General features: G+C 43.2%; 1 protein-coding gene across 4 annotated transcripts in view; it reads left to right on the forward strand.

The window, feature by feature from the left end:
- The window catches only part of glra1 (glycine receptor, alpha 1), a gene marked incomplete at both ends in the record, with an annotated part of 156,060 nt that overhangs the window by 64,041 nt on the left and 68,893 nt on the right, over nt 1-23,126 (forward strand). For 3 of the 4 annotated variants that reach the window (XM_083980419.1, XM_083980421.1, XM_083980420.1), the window contains one exon: nt 6,208-6,246. The exons of the other annotated variant lie outside the window; for it this stretch is intronic. In XM_083980419.1, the coding sequence (XP_083836545.1) occupies nt 6,208-6,246 (39 nt within the window). The remainder of the gene's footprint in view (nt 1-6,207; nt 6,247-23,126) is intronic. 4 annotated transcript variants of the gene reach the window in all.

The raw sequence follows: 23,126 nt of genomic DNA on the forward strand, positions 1-23,126 counted from the left end.
CCACATGCTGACATTTCACCACATTAGACGTTTCCATCACAGGCTCAGACGGGATCATTATTTGCTCGAAACTCATTAAATGTCTGACCTTTTACATGAGAATGTTGCACTCGCACGTGTTTCACCTCTCTGTTAAAGCAGCACGGGGAAGTGCTGCAGGTTTTATCTGCTGCTGATCTCGGGACAGTGAGCTCTACTTCTCCCTCAGCTGCTTGAACTCTCCAGATGGAGCTGATAAGTGTCTGATCCTCAGACTGATCCTCAGTAACTCATCATCAGACTCGTCTCTGGGACAACCACTCCTTCTCCACTGCCCTGACATTAACAGGTCGACACCCACCTCCGCTAGAAACCAGTCAAAGTTCCTTTTCCAACAAAAACAACCTGCTGCTGTTTGGTTCCAGTCTTTAACTGGTCCAACTCTCCTGCCTCCAAACAACCCGTATTCCTAAAGATTCTGAGAATCCTCTCAGAGAGCTCCTAACTTAACCTAAAGATTCCTAGCAAGGAGTCTTAGCTTAGGAGTGATTTCAGAACATTCTTAGAGAACTCTGAGCAAGGAATGGACAGAAACTCCTATCTTAGTGAGGAGGTGTGGTTGACCCCCGTTGCTACGTATGAGTCATCATTTCAGAAGCTTGGTTGACCCTAAAAGCTAGATAAAAAATTAACTTTTGATGATAATGGGCAAAGGATGGACCCTCTAATCAATAAACTTAATAATAGAATCTAATCTTATGAAGACTGTGTAATTGTAAATATTTGTTGTAAATAATATTTCAGAAAATATCTGTTAAATGAATAGTAAGCAATATTTTAAAATTATCCTACAAAATGTGTGAAAACTTAGGCCCACTTGTACAGTATTCACAGTGATAGTTATATTTATTTGCTTATATTAATTACCATGCTGGTAATTTTTGCACTTTCAACTTTCAACATTTCAACTCAATTTCGGCTCAGCTTTCCCCAAAGTCTATGATTGCTGACCGGCCTTGGCGGCCTATAAGAAGAAGTGTTGGTTGGCTTTCAGATCTACCACAAACTAGTCAACAGCAATGGAGAAGAAAAGAACAAGGAAACCCAACTGGCCAGAGGAACAGTGTTTGCTTCTGGCTAAATTGGTCAATGAGCATAAAAATGTTTTGAGAGGTAAATTTGGCCGTCCGCCATTTTGTCCTCTGTTTAGGCACTAAGAATCTTTAGGAATACGGCCTTCCACTGGTTTGACATTCGTCTCCACTGACTAGTTATGCAACGGATCGTTGTTGATCCACTCGGATCACTATCCACTGATCGGCACACTGTCCGCAGATCGGTTGATGAACAATAGAGAAACAGTTGTACCTATAGCGAGGGAACACTGAGGCCGCAGCCGAGTAAACATTTTCCAAAAGGCAGCTGCACATCACGCACAACAACGACAACAAAATAGTTAGTTCTACCAACATGTGTACTACTACCCCCACCCCTCGATCCAAAAATGGTCCGACCCGTGACTCAAAACCCGTGAAGCGATTTGAGAGGTTGTTGATCCATTGCAGTCTACCGCTGACCGCGTCACGGCAACGGAGCAGCTCACCGTCCCGGCTGTGAAGCCTACGGTTACTGTCGACCCGTCTTCGTCCTAATCACAACATTAGAGGGGAGAGGTAATGATCAGGACACATTCTGAATCTTAAGGCCCTTTCACACTGGGGACATGACGAATAAAGACACAAAATTGTGAAATATTTGGCGTTGACGAGAATATGCGACAGTTGTGACAATTATAAACCAAAGTTTCTCTTTGTGTCAGGTGGTTCTTCACCTCCACGTTGTGTCTTAAAGCAGAAGTCAGCGATCCGGTGGTTTTGGCTAACTTCCTGTCAGCAGATGGAGTTAGCAGCCCCCGCCCTCGTCATGGATCTATTGGCCCCCGTCCCTACGTCACCACATTCAGGCGCATCCCTTGGCTGCACACACAGAGAGGACCGCCCCTTTATGCCGTTCTCTCTCCTCATTGGATAAAGGTTGTAGGATACAAGGAAAGTTTTCTCCTGGGCTCAGAGCAGAGCAGAGTGACTGACAGACCCGTGTTTCAGACCAAACACTCTATAGAAGTGATTGCTGTTGGAAGATAGAACTATTTAAGACTTATATTAACACACACATTCACCTTACTTCTGCTTTAAATCTGTTTAACACAACTACTCGTTGATTCTCCCTCACATAATCAACAGCTGCTGTCGTCTGGTTACCTACTTTACTATACCGAAGGCAACTACCATCAAGTATCAGTTCAACAACTTCCACCTCCTTTGTTGAATTTTTTGCACCTGTGCAACAAGCTAGTTGTCTTGCAGTTTCCAGCATTGGGTCTGATTCTGAACGTTGGGAACGACAAACGGACGTGTAGTGTGACATAATGGCGAATTTGCATCTAGGACGCTGCACGGCGCTCTATGACGCCCCGACAGGAAGTCTAGCATGTTAGAAGGTTTTGAATTTCTCGTTGTTTACATGTCGACCAAAAGGACGACAGAGCTCCGACTCGTTGTTTACATGTCGACCAATAGGACGACAGAGCTCCGACTCATTGTCTAGGAACCAACCACCATCTTTCCTTCTTCCTTTTCTGTTTCCTGTTTGAGCTAAAGAGCGCTAGCGCCACACAGAGCTTCAGTCGCCATGATTGACAGTTTGTTGTGACGCCTCCACGATGACCTTTGACCTCGTGATTGGTCGTAGACGATGATTGGTCGGGGCGTACTTGTAGTGTTTCCAGTCTCCCGACCAAGACACGCCAAGGATTTCTACCTCTGTGATGGTTTCATCAGTGTTGCCAACTTGGCCACTTTCCAAACCCTCTGGGTGGCTTTTTTTGGCAAAAGCGACTAGCGACAAATCTATCGACTTTTCCTGGTGTCGTTACAGAAGTTTCTGGTTTTGAGACTCGGACCTGATGTAGTTTTTATATTGTTTGGTTGCTCCGAAGCTTTCTTTTCACTCCCTCGCCCTATGCAGGTGACCATCAGATTTGGCACGTTGGTGGCAAAAAGGTTGATACTTAACGACTGGAAGGCCACTGACCCTCCTAGCTTTTCCAGGTGGATGAGGGAAATGGTCTCAGGGATACACCTAGAAATGCTTCGCTGCAATCCGGGTACTGTTACACCACCCGTGGAGACTGACTGTGTCTGGGGCCCCATTGCGAAACATATTAACACAGTTCTGTAAATGTCTGGGTAGTGTTTGTCGTTGTTGTTTTGTTTTGTTTTGTTTTGTTTTGTTTTTTGTTTTTCTTGTGTTTGTTTGTTTGTTTGTTTCCTGTTTCGGCTGTGTGTTTTTGTTGCTGTTTTTGTTTGTTTTGATGTTGCTGTTTTTATTGTTTAGCTTGTGTACTTGTTTGTTGTGGGGATTTTGGAGTGATTTTTGAAAATAATAAAAATATATAATTGAGACTCGGACCTGAAAGCACGTATCACTGCTATCACATTTATATAGTTTTATATTAGTTTAATCGGTGCTGATTAAACCTGTGAATGAATGCTGACTCTTTTCTTGTATTCTTACTCTTTTAAACGGTGACAATAACACAATTTGAGAGGATTCTCCTATTTTTATGCGTTGTTCAAAATTCAATAAATGCCTGTCAATTGACCCTTTGTTGGCCTTCTGATTGGTCTGCTGGTCCACCAATCAGAGCGCTTCTCCCCATGTCACGTGTTGCGCAGCGTTCTAAAGTTGGACAACTCTGGGATGAAACTCTATGAAACTAGATAGGTAGACAGCAAATTTTTCAGCAAAAACTACTTTTTAATTTTTCAATATGGTTAAAATGTTCCTGGAGTTCCTCTAATAGCGACTCACGATATCTGGAACGTGTTCCCAGAGTCATTTTTATCCCATTCCCCAAACCCAAGACATCAATAACCTTCAAAGTTATCTAGCAAACGTAACGTTACCGTTGCTAATGTCTTTTGAACTTTGTGAAGTTTTATGAGGAGAAACGGGAGATCGGCGGAGATTAAGAGTTAGCTAGTAACTAATGTTAGCTAGCGTCGTTAGCTACTAGCTAGTGAGTGACCAAAACAATGATTTTTCCCCACTTTTCGGAAAAGTCGTGAAATGCCGTTCAACCGCTCTTCAGCCACGTCTGTCTTCTATCACAGACACCATTTTTCATTACAAGCAATTCAAATCTGCCTAATTTTCAATGGTTTCCAATGGGAGTTAACCCTTCTGTGACCATTGTTTGTCCAACCTAGCAACAGTAACCATGGAGGGCGGGACTTGACAAAGGGTCAATTATGAAAATTTGGGATGACCGACCGAATTCGGTACTTTTATTGGTACCGACCAAATTCTCACCAAAGTACCGAGTATCGATTCACGTGAAGTCAAATGATACCTCATTTTGGTACCTGAATGCACCTTCGAATCGCATGCATTAGCTTGAGTGGATAGTACAGCTGTCCGTCATTTATAAATGAAACTGGACTGTTATGAGAATCGGTAGGCTACTGGTAAAATATTGGTACCATTCAATAAAGTCCTCGTCAGGTGATGAGAGCTCATCTAAACGAGGACGAAGTCTCCTCTATTCTCCAGTTCAAGTCGGCACCTTGTAGATGTTTCTGGGTCTGATGATAGTCTCATGAACTATTCAATTTATTTTCATTGGATGACTACTCGATTATTTGAAAATCATTTCCCATCCCTAAAACATAAAATACTCTTAAAGGCTGAGGAGTTGCGATGTTGAGAAATAAATATTCAAAATTCAGAATAATAAAACCGAGTATCTGTACCATACCGATTGAAATGTGAAAGGTTCCCATTGTTAGCGATGATGTCATTTAGCGACTTCTAGCGACTTCTAGGACAGCCAATAGCGACGTTCCTTACTAAGGAGTTGGAAACGCTGCCTTTAATCTGTCATGGTGACCATCGGGAAAGACAGAAAGTATCCTGTGGTCTGAACTGGGACCAGTTCGGTGGAAAAGGGGTCAGAGTTGATTCCCTAAGTCTTCATTGGGGGGTGTTTGGACCCGTTGTCAGAGCAACAGGCTCATTTAGATGAATGTCGTTGTGACCGAGGCAGAGATTCATCTCAGATCTGTGGTGTGTCTCAAATCGCATACTTCTCTCAGTGCACAAATTTCGACAGGAAAGTACCGTCTCAAATCAAACTCTGCCGCTGTGCACTGACCGAAAATGACTCGACAGCTTCTTCTAATATTTTTTAAAATTCTGATCGCAACCATAGCAACCGGCCGTTGGAGCCGTATCGCCGACACTGGACAGCGCTTTTTGCCGATCAAAACGAGCTATTAAGTTGTGTTTTATTGTGTTAGGGTTGCTGTTGTGCTGTTATGAGTGTTTGGCCGCCGTTGAGGGTGGAAAGTGTCCATCGATCCACACTCAGTGTTCTGGCCGTTTGAGTGCGCCAATTGAGTTACACTACATTTTCGCACACTGCTCGGTGTGAACGCACTTATGCACTCAAAATATTACGTGTAAGTGCAGAAGTGCGCGATTTGGGACACACCTCTGGAATAGAAAACGGAATCTGGAATCAGCAGCTCACCAGCACCAACCTGTTGTTGCCCAAAAGACCAGAAATGAAAAACTAAAGTGTAATTTCCTCCAGACAAAACCAAACAACCAACCAAACAGAGTAAAGGAAGCCAGTTTGACATGTAGTCTTTGCATTCTCCCCCCGCACCTCCTCCTCCTCCTCTTCCTCCTCTCTCTCTCTGGCCTCTTGCATCTTCCTGTAGTGCATTTTGCTAGATTTTTAACTTCAGCTCCTTCTTGACAGAACTGCATTGCACCTCCTCCCCCCTCTCCTCCTCCTCCTCCTCTTCATCCCAGTGCATCGCCTCCTCCTCCTCCTCCTCCTCCTCCTCCTGCAGTATGGCACTAGATTGTTTCCTCTACAGACTCATGCATCCCTCCTCTCCTCCTGCTATTTGCCTTCACAGTATGTTGCCCTCACCTCTCCTCCCCCCCCCTCCTCCCCGTCTCCCCCACTGCCATACACTCTCCCCCCGCTGAGCGTTGGCAGCAGTGCGACACCTTTATAGATACTTGAGCCTTGCTGTCTTGTTCGCTCCTTGATAGAAACACGGTTGTTTTCCTTAACGAGGACAAACAACGTAGAGTTAATAATAACCTGTTGTTAGAATATTCTGTGTTTAATTCTGATCTTTTTTTTATTAGACCCCAAAGCCTCCAAAAATGAAGCTACTCACAAGAAAGGTACTTTCTTTTTATTTCTCCCTTTTTTTTATTTTCTTATTCTTCTTACTCTTCTTCCTCTTCTTCTTCCTGTCTTCCCTGACCATGGTTTTGTGTTTGTCGATCACTCATGCAATAACGAGGCATTTTTCCACCTGCTGACAGAAACTGGACACACACACACACACGCTGGACAGACAGACTAATGCCTGTTTGGTTTGACAATAAGCAGCAGCAGAGAGACTGTGCTGTGTGTTGTTGCAGGTGTTTCAGTGTCTGAAGGAGTTCTGCTGCTGAAACAAACACAAACCAGGACGATGCACTGCAAAAACTCAAAATCTTACCAAGAATATTTGTCTTATTTCTACTCAAAACAAATCTAATTCTACTTAAAATAAGACTCATCACATTAAAAAGCAGCTTGTTTTTAGACACTTTTTACTTCTTTCAAGCAGATTTTCACTTGAAATAAGTAGAAAAATCTGATAGTGGAGCAAGTTTTTCTTTCTTATTACAAACACAAAAAACTTGCTTTCACTGGCAGATTTTTCTACTTATTTCAAGTGAAAATTAGTTTGAAACAAGTGAAAATGATCTAAAAACAAGTTAATTTTTAGGTGATGAGTCTTATTTTTAAGTGGAAAGAGTTTAGTTTTGACTAGAAATGAGACATTTTGACAAGAAATAAGACAAATATTCTTGGAAAGATGTAGAGTCTTTGCAGTGTGTGTCAGTGTCTCAACGGTATTTTACAGTTTAAGCTGCTGCTCTCACTTCTCTGTGTTGACAACGTCTGTTTTTCTCCTCTCGACGCCACCACGATTGGTTCGTTAGTGGTGAAAGACGCGCTGCTCAGTGGTTGACCACGGCTGACTTCCTCCTCTGAGCGGCTCGGAGGGTTTTTATTGGTCTGTCCGTCTGTCGGCTGGAGGCAGATGTTACAGATGTTACACATGTTACAGATGTTACAGATGTTATGGATGTTACAGATGTTACAATGTGAAGCTGCAGCTCCGACGCTCCGATGTCAGAGCTGCATCACAGCCACAGTGTGTGAATGTGTTGTGCTGTTAAACACTGAGCTGTTGACGCTTCATTAGATACAGATACAAAAGGTTTCTACTGGACGTCTACACACACACACACAGCTCAACACACAATCTGTTGAACAACAGTGACAGCACACAACGGGAATATATACTGTGTTGTTTTCTGGATTTAAATATAAGAAATAAGATACAAACCAGTACAGTAGAACAGAGTTGTAGTGCATAGTCTGTGTATTCTGTCTATTCAGTACTTCATGTAAATTAAGTGTATTAGAAAGTATTGCATATAGTGTAAGTGTAATATTGTCACACTATATTAGTACTACACTGTAAAAACTCAAAATCTTTCCAAGAAAATTTGTCTTATTTCTTGTCAAAATGTCTCAATTCTAGTCAAAACTAATCTCTTTACACTTAAAATAAGACTCATCACCTGAATATTAACTTGTTTTTAGATCATTTTCACTTGTTTCAAACTAATTTTCACTTGAAATAAGTAGAAAAATCTGCCAGTGAAAGCAAGTTTTTTTTCTGCTTGTAATAAGAAAGAAAAACTTGCTCCACTATCAGATTTTTCTACTTATTTCAAGTGAAAATCTGCTTGAAAGAAGTAAAAAGTGTCTAAAAACAAGCTGCTTTTAATGTGATGAGTCTTATTTTTTGTATAATGAGATTTGTTTTGACTAGAAATGAAATAAGACAAATATTCTTGGTAAGATTTTGAGTATTTGCAGTGTATGGATTGTCATGCAATAAAATAGTATAATAAATGGTCTTGAATCGAAGGCAACTGGACTTGTATTTGTCTAGAAAGACGTTTCATCTCTGATCCACGGGGATTCATCAGTTCCCAACACATCGGTCTGACTCGTCCTCACCGGTCTGAGGACAAACGTCTTCCTACACTAATACAACTCCAGCTGCCTACAATTCAGTTTGTTGCCCACAGATAACGATGACCTGGATGAATGAGAGTATCCATAGACAGACAATACATGGTGTAATACTGTTGTGTGAAATAGAATACGGGAAAATGTATATATATATGAAAGGCTACAGTATATTAGAATGCAGTTAATATAATTCACAGTATGGACATTGGGATATGAAAGATAACAGACAATATAAAACAGTACAGTGCAGTAGAATATAATAGATAGTAATATGTAGTAGAGCACTCAGTACAGTATGATAGACAGAGTACAGTACAATAGTAATATAGTAATATACAATAGAGTACAGTGGAGTAGGCTACAGTGTTTCCCTGGAAACACTGGTCTCTGAGCCCTTTTAGCTCATTAGCTTAGCATGCTGACGCTGGTAGCACAGCAGGCTCTGTCAGTCGTCACTAATGTGTATGTGGCCCTAATTTACATGAAGCAAGTGGAGGCCAAGAAACACACACACACACACTGATACAGTCCGTCTTGTAATTAGTGCCGCAGGAGTTTCAGGACAGTTACAGTGAGAGATGGACGAGGCAAGACAAGGCAATTTTATTAGTATAGCCCGTTTTTCCAAACAGTTTGTCTCAAAAGGCTTTACATCCCATCATAACAACATCCTCTGTCCTTAGACCCTCACATCCACTGAGGAAAAACTCCATAGAAAACCCTTTTAACAGGGAAAACCAGGAGAAAGCTCAGGGTGAGCAACAGAGGAGGGATCCCTCACCCAGGACGGACAGACGGGACAGAGATGTTGTTACAGACAAGAAAACAGTTTATAACAGAGAATGTGAGAAACATGGAAATGTTAACAACAGCTGAAGGAGGAAGCTTCTAGTAGGCAAGGGAGGCAGGGAGAGCAGACCAGCTTAATGGGAGGACTGGATGGCAGACTGGTTCATAGGAAGAGAGGGCAGACCAGCTTAATGGGAGGACTGGATGGCAGACTGGTTCATAGGAAGGGAGGGCAGACCAGCTTAATGGGAGGACTGGATGGCAGACTGGTTCATAGGAAGAGAGAGCAGACCAGCTTAATGGGAGGACTGGATGGCAGACTGGTTCATGGGAAGGGAGAGCAGACCAGCTTAATGGGAGGACTGGATGGCAGACTGGTTCATAGGAAGGGAGGGCAGACCAGCTTAATGGGAGGACTGGATGACAGACTGGTTCATGGGAAGGGAGAGCAGACCAGCTTAATGGGAGGACTGGATGGCAGACTGGTTCATAGGAAGAGAGGACAGACCAGCTTAATGGGAGGACTGGATGGCAGACTGGTTCATAGGAAGAGAGAGCAGACCAGCTTAATGGGAGGACTGGATGGCAGACTGGTTCATAGGAAGAGAGAGCAGACCAGCTTAATGGGAGGACTGGATGGCAGACTGGTTCATATGAAGAGAGGTCAGACCAGCTTAATGGGAGGACTGGATGGCAGACTGGTTCATAGGAAGGGAGGGCAGACCAGCTTAATGGGAGGACTGGATGGCAGACTGGTTCATATGAAGAGAGGTCAGACCAGCTTAATGGGAGGACTGGATGGCAGACTGGTTCATAGGAAGGGAGGACAGACCAGCTTAATGGGAGGACTGGATGGCAGACTGGTTCATAGGAAGAGAGAGCAGACCAGCTTAATGGGAGGACTGGATGGCAGACTGGTTCATGGGAAGGGAGGGTAGGCCGGTGGGAGAAGAGGGCTCCATGTAACCAGATGTGTCCCCCAGCAGTCTAAGCCTATCCACCACTTTATTTTCCCATGATCCATTGCGTCACACCACAACGGAAGTCGGTTTTCAACTTCCGTTTCACCCCGTAGTAGCATTCTAGCTCTGGTAGCACTAGCCATTGGTAGCACTAGCCACTGGTAGCGTTAACCACCGGTGTAGGCACCAAATGTGGGGGCTCCGGGCTGCCAAAACCGCCCTGATTAATCTGATGTTTGTCAAGTCTACAAAACAAATTACCGAACAAACACCACCACTTCTGTGTGCACGCCTCTGCAACTAGTCATGGCTATCGTAGCCATTAGCTTCGCTGCTGCTGACAGCTAACAGCAGTAGCTAAGCTAACAGCAGGACGTCAGCTGTTAAAACCCTCCCGTTGTCGGACACGACATGAAACTACTCCAGTTAGCTCAGTCATGTTGAAACTAAGATATCCGCTGGAGAAAATATGTTTTTCATGGAGCGTTTATTGAGTTATTTAAGACACTGCTAACGGCTAACGGCTAACAGCTAATGGTTAGCCCAGCTAACGTTAATCTAAAATGTAATGAATGGAGTGTCATGGTGACACCCAGCGTCGATAGCAGCGTAGCTATAAAATGGTTCAGAGCTACCTGAACCAGCCCTAACTAAAAGCCCTGTCATAAAGGAAGGTCTTAAGCCTAGACTTAAATGTAGTTAGAGTGTCTGCCTCTTTGACCCATGGAGAGAGCTGGTTCCACAGTAAAGGAGCCCGGTAACTGAAGGCTCTACCTCCCAGTCTGTTTTTAGAGATACTGGGAGTCACTAACAGACCTGCGTTCTGGGAGCGGAGTGCTCTGGTAGGACAGTAAGGAAAGATTAGTTCTTTCAGATAGGATGGAGCTTTATCATTAAGAGCCTTATAAGTCAGCAGAAGGATTTTGAAGTCTATTCTAAATCCTACGAGGTGAAGCTGGACCATGTTGTTGGACACTGAGACAGAGAGACAGACAAAGAGACAGACAGACAGACAGACGGAGAGACAGACAGAGTGTTGTTCAGAGTGTGATTCTGTTGTGCTAACGCTTTGGCAATATTGTAAATCACAGTCATGCCAATAAAGCTTGTTCAAATTGACAGAGAGAAAGACTGAGACACCATCAGAAAGACCAATGAGACAGGACCGAGACAGAGCAGTGAGACAGGACTGAGACAGAGCAGTGAGACAGGATGGAAACAGAGCAGTGAGACATGACTGAGCAGTGAGACAGGATAGAGACAGAGCAGTGAGACAGGACTGAGACAGAGCAGTGAGACAGGACTGAGCAGTGAGACAGGATAGAGACAGAGCAGTGAGACAGGACTGAGACAGAGCAGTGAGACAGGACTGAGACAGAGCAGTGAGACAGGACTGAGCAGTGAGACAGGACTGAGACTGAGCAGTTAGACAGGACTGAGACAGAGCAGTGAGACAGGACTGAGCAGTGAGACAGGACTGAGACAGAGCAGTGAGACAGGACTGAGACAGAGCAGTGAGACAGGACTGAGACAGAGCAGTGAGACAGGACTGAGCAGTGAGACAGGACTGAGACAGAGCAGTGAGACAGGACTGAGACAGAGCAGTGAGACAGGACTGAGCAGTGAGACAGGACTGAGACTGAGCAGTTAGACAGGACTGAGACAGAGCAGTGAGACAAGACTGAGCAGTGAGACAGGACTGAGAGAGAGCAGTGAGACAGGACTGAGCAGTGAGACAGGACTGAGACTGAGCAGTGAGACAGGACTGAGACAGAGCAGTGAGACAAGACTGAGCAGTGAGACAGGACTGAGCAGTGAGACAGGACTGAGACAGAGCAGTGAGACAAGACTGAGCAGTGAGACAGGACTGAAACAAAGCAGTGAGACAGGACTGAAACAAAGCAGTGAGAGAGTCAGTCAGAGTCTGGCGGACCAATCAGAGTCAGAGTCTGGCGGACCAATCAGAATCAGAGTCTGGCGGACCAATCAGAGTCAGAGTCTGGCGGACCAATCAGAGTCTGCCGAGCCGAGCCGAGCCGAGCCGAGCGCTGCCCGTCCTCCATCAGCATCACAGATCAGTGCAGAAGAAACAACCACATCACGGACCGGGACAACGGCAACAGCATCACAACACAAACAATCATGTTACAACGCTGCTGGATAAAAGAGGGCGTAGAGATCAGGAAGAGACACCACCAACCGGGACCAGGAGGCTACGTACACGCTCTGGTCCACCTTAGTCCAGTCATTTTATGAGAAAAGGTTGAACAAATTGCAACAGAATCAAACTCAACTGGTTTTGTATCCTCAACATGTCCTGAGTGAGGGAGAAAAAGCCCAGAAGAATCCCATTAGGGGAAAGTTTAGAAAAAGACCCAAATATAGCCCATTTATACGCCCATTAATTATTTTTCTCACGTGAATAGGGTAAAATTTTTAACCTTTAGATATCTCCATGAAAATTACTGAGTTGATTACTTACATTAAGACAAACAAAAAATGTATTACAAGTTTTTTGAAATTCTTTGTTAACATGAGCAAATTTGCATAAATCCCACCGTTTTGACAGCACTATAAAGGTGCTGTGGTGGTACCAGCATGAAAATTGGTATGAGTTGACCCCAGAGGTTCATAAAGTGATCTGTGTTTACTTTCACTTTCATCAGCTTACTAACTGTAGCTTTAATGAGCTAGGGCGCTAGGCTACCATGTAAAACAACTGTAGCTTTAATGAGCTAGGGTTAGCTTAGGCTACCATGTAAAGCGAGTGCTTCCTGCAGCGACGGATTCTTGAAAAATTGCAGTCATCTTGAAATGTAAAGTGGTTTCTTGTTGGTTGACCGATGGAGTCAACTCATTCCAGTTTTCATGCTGGTACCACCACAGCACCTTTATATTTACATACATGTGCTGTCAAAACGGTGGAATTTATGCAAATGTATGCAAATGTACTCATGTTAACAAAGAATTTCAAAAAACTCGTAATACATTTTTTATTTGTAATCAACTCATGGAGATATCTAAAGGTTAAAAATTTTACACTATTCACGTGAGAAAAATAATGAATAGCCGTATGAATGGGATATAGGGGAGAGTGGGGTAAGTTGAGCCACTTTTTGTATTCAGGATCACTACATCAAGACAATTATAGTTGTGTTGCTAACTAACACATCTGCATATATTTCAGGATGTTTTGCATCCCTACAAATTAACAGAATGAGTGTAAATATAACTGTTTTTAAAATATAGCATGTTCAAAAAAAGTGGTCTTGTGACTCAACTTACCCCACACAAACTGCAGGGACTTCCTGCTGAGCCACCAACTCACTGAGATTTGGGGAGTTTTGCAATTACGTGGCATCTTGGGAAGAATCCCAGAGATTTTTCTTTGAAAGTAAAGTTTGGCACAATATAAACAACTTTTCCTGTTTACAGGAACATACTTACTGTAATCACAAACATACAGAATCTTGATTTAATCATTTGGACACATACAGACAAAATACATCCATTAAGTGTATAGGATAGGTGGCTCAACTTACCCCTGGCCAGATGGATCAACTTACCCCACAGCTACCTTAGCTTGGGTTTATTGCTCTCACAGCTAAAATGGTGCAGTTTCATGCTAGGTTTACTACCTCATGTTGTAGCTCATAGATACCACAACCCATGTATAAAACACATTTACAATCATCTCTTTTGGTCTAAACACAATTGTCATAAAACTTATGATCGACAAAATTCACTCTCGAGAGTGAAAAATGTTTTTTTGGTCATAAATGTTAAACCACTTTACTCACGTGGTTCTAATCTTCACAGACTCCATGAAATGATGCCTGCCTCCCAAATATTTGGTCACATGCTAACTTTTTCCTATAGTTTCCTAGAAACAAGGGGTGGGTCAACTTACCCACTGGCTCATCTTACCCCACTCTCCCCTACAGTATTTGGGTCACCTTAGAAACTTTCCCCTAATGGGATTCTTCTGGGCTTTTTCCCTCACTCAGGACATGTTGAGGATACAAAACCAGTTGAGTTTGCTTCTGTTGCAATTTGTTTAACTTTTTCTCATAAAATGACTGGACTAATGAGGAAGAGACACCATCAACCGGGACGAGGAAGCCTACACCCTCTGGTACACCTGGGATTCCCTGATCCAGAGACAACCAGGGCGGAGGGGCAGCGGTCGGCTCGGCGGACTCGGACAGGTCCGCCAAACCGATCAGAGACTCTGACCGGTCCGCCGAGCCGACCAGGACCAGCTGATCAATGACACGTCAGCAGCACGTCAGGAGGACACAGTCCAAACTGTCAAGCAGGTAACAGCATTTCTTGATTCTAAATTCTGAACACAAGGAAGACCTAACTGATGTCACAGGCTGATGAGGTCACAGGCTGATGAGGTCACCGGCTGATGAGGTCACAGGCCGGTCTCAGAGGGATGCTAACGTTAGCGTGGCGGAGCTAAGTATCAGTTCAGACTGATCAGACAGCAGGAAGCAGCAGGGGACTGGAGCTCATTGATCTGTTGTGAACACGAGTCTGACTGTGAACAGCAGGAGGCAACACGCTGCTACACAACAACACACACTGCTACACAACAAACACACACTACAGACACACAACTACAACACAGAGCAGCGTACTGGCCCAACGTCTCAGAGTTACGGAGAGAAACAGATTGAGTTAATGTCGGAGGAAGAGACGGACGGAGATTTAAACCTGAAGAGGGGATGAGAGTGAATGAAAAGACGGAAGAGGAGGAGGAGGAGGAGGAGGAGGAGAAGAAAGAGAGATGAGCCAAATTAAATTACACAAAGGGAAAGGATGAAAAAAAAACCACAACAAATAAAATCAGAGGAAACAAAGTTAATTAAAGGAGAAGAGAGGACATCAAAGGAATGATGATGAGACGGAGAGAAGAAAGAAAACGAGTAGAAACACAAAGTCAAAGTCCAGATGAGCTGCAGGTTGTCTGAACACACAGAGACAAGGTTTTATTTTATATTCATTAATATTAACAACAAAGCAAAACGATCCTGTCCTAAACGCACTCTGATACATTATATATATATATAGGCTACTGTATATATCATCATATTTTCTGCTGCGTCGAGTATTTCAACTACTATTTAGGTTAGTTTTTGTAGTTTAACTACTATCTACAATTCTGGGCAATAACATGAAATATATTTTATTTAAAGTCCCCATGGCATGAAAACTGTGATTGTTGTTATTTTTTGGTGCTTGGGGAGGTCTCTGGGCCACTGATATAGCCTACTGCCCCATGCATCAAACTGGTCATAAACGGAGAAACACACACCGCCCATTTGTAGGAACTGTCTCTTTAAGACGAGCAGATAGCACTTCCTCCTTTCTGTGATGTCACACACAAGGTAACTCCGCCCACCGTGACCAGTTTTTTTTTTTTTCAATTTTTATGAATGCAGTTTAGGTTTCAGTTACTTGCCTGTGATTGGCCCGACCACATGCCACTCAAAAACAGTGAGCCAATCAGAGGAGAGGTTCTCATTCTCTCTTCTGATTGGCCAAATGACCTGTGGCTGCTAGAGCTCCAGAAAGAGGCAACAGAAAGGGGCAGTAGAAACCATATGAAGCAGCTCACAGCTACTCAAAACCACTGATACATCTTGTTAGGGAAATAAACCCAGAGAAAAGTGCACAGCATGGGCCTTTAAGAAAAAGACAGGTAACACTTTATAATAACACACTATTGAGCATTAGTTAAGCATTAATAAATACTGAATTCTTCATTTATAATGCATGAATACTCATTAGTATGTAGTTTATGAACACAGTTAGTGCTGATCAGTGATGAGTAAAACATTTTAACTGTGTTTATAAACTACATACTAGTGAGTATTGATGTTGTAAAACAGATGAATTCAGTATTTAATGCTGAACTAACCCTTTATTATAAAGTGTTACCAAAAATACCTATATAATTAATATACATTTTATTTTACCATTATTGTGTTCCATGTGATGTGATGAGCTGCCAAGCCAGCGCTGCCTCTGATTGGCCGGCCAACACACAGCAATTAGAATACGTCGACCTCTTTACACTGCAAAAACTCAAAATCTTACCAAGAATATTTGTCTCATTTCTCGTCAAAACAAATCTCATTCTACTTAAAATCAGACTCATCACATTAAAAGCAGCTTGTTTTTAGACACTTTTTACTTCTTTCAAGTTGATTTTCACTTGAAATAAGTAGAAAAATCTGATAGTGGAACAAGTTTTTCTTTCTTATTACAAACACAAAAAACTTGCTTTCACTGGCAGATTTTTCTACTTATTTCAAGTGAAAATTAGTTTGAAACAAGTGAAAATGATCTAAAAACAAGTTCATTTTTAGGTGATGAGTCTTATTTTAAGTGGAAAGAGTTTAGTTTTGACTAAAAATGAGACATTTTGACAAGAAATAAGACAAATATTCTTGGAAAGATTTTGAGTTTTTGCAGTGTGTATTGTTCATTACATTCTTTGTCGACTGCTTTACGTTTCTGAGTTACAAGTGGGAGGAGTCAGTAGTTTAAATACTTTACCAGAGTGATAATCTGCTCCAAACTGCTGCTTGATGCTTCTTTTACACCAGATACCATGTTGAAAACCTGTTCTTGTATCTGTAGTTGTAGACTGATTGTGTAGACTTATTCTCTTTTTATCCGTCTGTGTAGATTTGTTCGTAGTAACGCTGGGTTACCTCGTCTTTATCGACCAATGAAAACGTCTGGACCGGGTGAAGGTTTTAAAACGTGGCCCAACTGAATTTGTAATAGAATAGATAAGATAACACACTGCAAAAACTCTACATCTTACCAAGAATATTTGTCTTATTTCTTGTCAAAATGTCTCATTTCTAGTCAAAACTAATCTCTTTCCACTTAAAATAAGACTCATCACCTAAAAATGAACTTGTTTCTAGATCATTTTCACTTGTTTCAAACTAATTTTCACTTGAAATAAGTAGAAAAATATGCCAGTGAAAGCAAGTTTTTTGTGTTTGTAATAAGAAAGAAAAACTTGCTCCATTATCAGATTTTTCTACTTATTTCAAGTGAAAATCTGCTTGAAAGAAGTAAAAAGTGTCTAAAAACAAGCTGCTTTTTATGTGATGAGTCTGATTTTTAGTAGAATGAGCTCTGTTTTGACTAGAAATGAAATAAGACAAATATTATTGGTAAAATGTAGAGTTTTTGCAGTGTGATGTAACCTCTGTGTGACGTAGAAACGAATGAACGAAGGAAGAAGAGGAAAGAGGAGACCCTGTGATGTCATCATCATATACTATGCACTTTATTGTGAAAGGGCAGAGTAGTTTCAGAATAAAAGTCCTGCACTGCACTACAGTAGGTTTTGTGTTACAATGACGGAAACGAAACGTGTGAGACCGCGACATCACTGCAGGTGTGTGGTTGTGTGTGTGTGTGTGTGTGTGTGTGTGTGTGTGTGTGTGTGTGTGTGTGTGTGTGTGTGTGTGTGTGTGTGTGTGTGTGTGTGTGTGTGTGTGTGTGTGTGTGTGTGTGTGTGTTGATCCACTAATCTGACATGAATCTACCTCCTCTCTAGATGATTAAAAGCGCCGAGCTAACACGACACGACACGACACACCCTGAACTCACACACTGGTTTATGGAGCAGATTACATCTCTCACACACACACACACAACCACACACAGACACACACACACACACACACACACACACACACACAACCACACACACACACACACAACCACACACAGACACACAAATAGACACACACGCAGAGAAAGAAAGCAAACAGTCACCAAACAAACAGACAAACATGCAAATGCAAAAATCACAGTCAGGACGGTCACGGTCACACACACACACACACAGACACACACACACACACACACACACACACACAGACACACACACACACACACACACACACAGAGCTGTCATTGTGTTGTGTTGCTGTGCTGTAAAACCCTGAAGGTCAGTGAACGCCTCATGGCGACCTCGCTGTGATGTCACAGATGATGATGATGATGATGATGATGATGATGGGATGGATCGGTCCATAGATACAGGTTACCTGGTTACTATAGCAACACACACACGGTTTCATTTCAAGTTTTTTTTTTCAGAAAAGCTGATTTTCACATTTAGTTCAGTTGACTGTCAGAGATGATGAATGAGTGTGTGTGTGTGTGTGTGTGTGTGTGTGTGTGTGTGTGTGTGTGTGTGTGTGTGTGTGTGTGTGTGTGTGTGTTAGGTGAATAAACAGAGGGAATATGGGAGAGAGGCAGAGCAACATGCTGACAGGCAAACACACACACACACACACAAACATTCTCTCTCTGCAAACACACACATGCACACAAACACATTGCAAACACACATAAACACACACACACACACACATATAATCACACACACAAACACATTACAAACACACATAAACACACACACACACACACACACACACACACACACACACATATAAACACACACAAACCGTCACACGGAGGAGAGTGAAAACTGAAAACGCTCCGAGGCGACGAGACAATACTGAGTAAATACACACACACACACACACACACACACACACACACACACACTCTGAGCCTCAGGTGATTTCTGACCAGGCTGCCATTCCTCCATCTCTCCATCCCTCTCTCCTCTCCTCTTTCTCCTCATCCCTCCCTCCTTCCCTCCTCCCACTCTGAATATATTTCATCTCATAATGAAACTTGAACAGTCGGTGGCTGAGAGGAAGAATACAGATGAGAGGGAGAGGAGGAGGAGGAGAGGAGGAGGAGGAGAGGAGAGGAGGAGAGGAGGAGGAGGGGGAGAGGAGGGATGGAGAAAGAGAAGGAGAGGAGGAGGGATGGAGAAGGAAGGAAGGAAGGAAGGAAGAGAGGAGGAGGAGAGGAGGGATGGAGGAAGAGAAAGAGGAGGAGAAAGAGAGGAGGAGGGATGGAGGAGGAGGAGAAGAGGGATGGAGAAAGAGAAGGAGAGGAGGAGAGATGGAGAAGGAAGGAAGGATGGAGGGGGAGAAAGAGAGGAGGAGAGGAGGAGGAAGAGAAAGAGAGGAAGAGGAGAAAGAGAGGAGGAGGGGTGGAGGAAGAGAAAGAGAGGAGGAAGAGAAAGAAAGGAGGAGGAGGAGAGTAAAACCACCATACTGGTCTTTCTCCTCCTCCTCCTCCTCTAAGTGAAGTTTCCTCCTGTAGTTCAGTGAGTAGACGAGCTGGTGATGCTGGTGATGATGTTGATGCTGAACGTGTCGGCCATTTTTAATCTCAGCTCCAATTAGAACGTGACAGGAAGTGGTTTGATCAGCTGGTTACTGTGGAGAAGCTGTAGAGCCCATAGCACCTCCTCCCTCCTGTTCTATAGGAGGAGCAGCACCTCCTCCTGTTCTATAGGAGGAGCAGCACCTCCTCCCTCCTGTTCTATAGGAGGAGCAGCACCTCCTCCTATTCTATAGGAGGAGCAGCACCTCCTCCTGTTCTATAGGAGGAGCAGCACCTCCTCCCTCCTGTTCTATAGGAGGAGCAGCACCTCCTCCCTCTTGTTCTATCCACCACTGTCCGGAGAACGACGCTGGGTGTCGCCATGACAACTCCATTCATTACATTTTAGATTAACGTTAGCTGGGCTAACCGTTAGCTGTTAGCCGTTAGCAGTGTCTTCAACAACTCAATAAACGCTCCATGAAAAAATATTTTCTCCAGTGGATATCCTAGTTCCAACATGACTGAGCTAACTGGAGTAGTTTCATGTCGTGTCCCACAACGGGAGGGTTTTAACAGCTGACGTCCTGGTGTTAGCTTAGCTGCTGCTGTTAGCTGTCAGCAGCAGCGAAGCTAACGGCTACGATAGCCATGACTAGCTGCAGAGGCGTGCACACAGAAGTGGTGGTGTTTGTTCAATAATTAGTTTTATAGACTTGACAAAACATCAGATTACTCAAAACGGTTTTGGCAGCCCGGAGCCCCCACATTTTGTACCTACACCGGTGGCTAACGCTACCAGTTAGCCGCTAACGCTACCAGTTAGCCGCTAACGCTACCAGTTAGCCGCTCGCTACCAGTTAGCCGCTAACGCTACCAGTTAGCCGCTCGCTACCAGTTAGCCGCTAACGCTACCAGTTAGCCGCTCGCTACCAGTTAGCCGCTAACGCTACCAGTTAGCCGCTCGCTAGAATGCTACTACAGGGTTGAAAACCGACTTCCGTTGTGGTGTGACGCAATGGATCATGGGAAAATAAAGTGGTGGATAGGAGGAGCAGCTATGGCTCAGTAATGAGAGCATCTGCATGGAGAGGAGGAGGAGGAGGAGGAGGAGGAGGAGGAGGGGAGACAGGTGCTTCGTGTTGAGGTGTTTCTGTTTCTGAGGAAGAAGAAACAGAGTCTTTAATGTCTGAGTTTCTCTTCTCCTTCATGTCTGGTGGATTTACTGCAGAGGAGAAGAACAAGTGAATAAACAGGAGGAGGAGGAGGAGTGAGTCTCTCTCTCTCTCTCTCTTTTACTGCTTCATTTCATCCTTTGTTCTGTTTGAGGTTCAGAGGTTTGAAGGAAGTAACGTGTCACAGTGATGTCACAGTGATGTCACAGTGATGTCATGGAGGTCAGAGGTCAGCTGAGTCTTTTACCAAACTTTTCTTTTATTCTTTTTTCTGTTTTTTATTCTCAGAAATAAAAACCATAATTATTTCACTGTTTCACCGTCGACTCAGAGGTTTAGAAACTTTACAGCTCAGAGCTCAGTGATCTCCTCTTCCTCCTCTTTCTCTCTCTGTTTAAAGATGGCCGACCCTCCTCCTCCTCTTCCTCCTCCTCTTCCTCCTCCTCCTCTTCCTCTCTCTGTTTAAAGATGGCCGACCCTCCTCTTCCTCCTCCTCTTCCTCCTCCTCTCTCTCTCTCTGTTTAAAGATGGCCGACCCTCCTCTTCCTCCTCCTCCTCTTCTTCCTCCTCTCTCTCTCTCTGTTTAAAGATGGCCGACCCTCCTCTTCCTCCTCCTCCTCTTCTTCCTCCTCTTTCTCTCTCTGTTTAAAGATGGCCGACCCTCCTCATCCTCTTCCTCCTCCTCTTCCTCCTCCTCCTCTTCCTCCTCCTCTTCCTCTTCCTCCTCTTCTTCCTCCTCTTTCTCTCTCTGTTTAAAGATGGCCGACCCTCCTCCTCCTCCTCCTCCTCCTCCTCCTCCTCCTCCTCCTCTTTCTCTCTCTGTTTAAAGATGGCCGACCCTCCTCCTCCTCCTCCTCCTCCTCCTGGGGGCGTGTCAGAGTATTTTCTAAATTAGTTTAATAAAGTGAAGCAGCAGCAGCAGCAGCTGATGAATCTTTAATGTCTCAGAGTCGTTGTTGCGTTTTCTGCTGACGACTGCAGCTCGGCTCTCTCTGCAGCCTGACACTTCCTCCTCCTCTTCCTCCTCCTCTTCCTCCTCCTCTTCCTCCTCCTCTTCTTCCTCTTCCTCCTCCTCTTCCTTTAATACGAACATCTACCTTTATTTTGAAGCAGCTTTAACACAAACATCGGCCTCCAGGCTGATCGCTGGTCCTCGACCTCGGCCGTTATAGAGAATAGAGCTGCACTGCAAAACTCAACATCTCACCAAGAATATTTGTCTTATTTCTAGTCAAAACAAATCTCATTCTACTTAAAATCAGACTCATCACATTAAAAAGCAGCTTGTTTTTAGACACTTTTTACTTCTTTCAAGCAGATTTTCACTTGAAATAAGTAGAAAAATCTGATAGTGGAGCAAGTTTTTCTTTCTTATTACAAACACAAAAAACTTGCTTTCACTGGCAGATTTTTCTACTTATTTCAAGTGAAAATGAGTTTGAAACAAGTGAAAATGATCTAAAAACAAGTTCATTTCTAGGCGATGAGTCTTATTTTAAGTAGAAAGAGATTAGTTTTGACTAAAATTGAGACATTTTGACAAGAAATGAGACAAATATTCTTGGAAAGATTGCAGTGTGGTGTGGTGATGAGTTCAGGGAGCGTTGGAGCAGCTCGTTGGTTGACTTGTGACAGGTTGAGTTCACTTCACTGTCTGTGGGATTTCTCCCCTCTTTGTCTCCGTATGAATGAACGTGAGACTCTGTGTGTGTGTCTCTCCGTCAGACAAACCGGCGTCGACGTGCGTGTCCTTTTAGCCGAAGGTGGAAGCGTTGTAGTGTTGCGTTATGAATGAATCCACACACACACTTGTCTGAAAGAATCTGGCTGTAGCTATAACGACGACATCTGGCAGCTCCACTTCCTGAGCTCATCAAAACTTAAACCTGAGAGCTCGGACAGCACGGCTCAGCATCCCAGCTCTGATCGCCGTGACGACAGGAACACGTCTCTCTGTCGGTCTCAGGGTTGACAGATGCTGACGAGACGTTTATACTTTAAACATCTACCTTTAACAAAAACATCTACCTTTATTCTGAAGGACCTTTAACACAAACATCAACCTTTATTCTGAAGGAGCTTTAATACAAACATCTACCTTTATTCTGAAGGAGCTTTAACACAAACATCTACCTTTATTCTGAAGGAGCTTTAACACAAACATCTACCTTTATTCTGAAGGAGCTTTAACACAAACATCTACCTTTACTCTGAAGGAGCTTTAACACAAACATCTACCTTTATTCTGAAGGAGCTTTAATGCAAACATCTACCTTTATTCTGAAGGAGCTTTAACACAAACATCTACCTTTATTCTGAAGGAGCTTTAACACAAACATCTACCTTTACTCTGAAGGAGCTTTAATGCAAACATCTACCTTTATTCTGAAGGAGCTTTAACACAAACATCTACCTTTATTCTGAAGGAGCTTTAACACAAACATCTACCTTTATTCTGAAGGAGCTTTAATACAAACATCTACTTTTATTCTGAAGGAGCTTTAAGACAAACATCTACTTTTATTCTGAAGGAGCTTTAACACAAACATCTACCTTTATTCTGAAAGAGCTTTAATACAAACATCTACCTTTATTCTGAAGGAGCTTTAACACAAACATCTACTTTTATTCTGAAGGAGCTTTAAGACAAACATCTACTTTTATTCTGAAGGAGCTTTAAGACAAACATCTACCCTTATTTTGAAAGAGCTTTAATACAAACATCTACCTTTATTCTGAAGGAGCTTTAAGACAAACATCTACTTTTATTCTGAAAGAGCTTTAAGACAAACATCTACCTTT

This window comes from Trachurus trachurus (assembly GCF_905171665.1).
Source record: "Trachurus trachurus genome assembly, chromosome: 10".
NCBI lineage: Eukaryota > Metazoa > Chordata > Actinopteri > Carangiformes > Carangidae > Trachurus > Trachurus trachurus.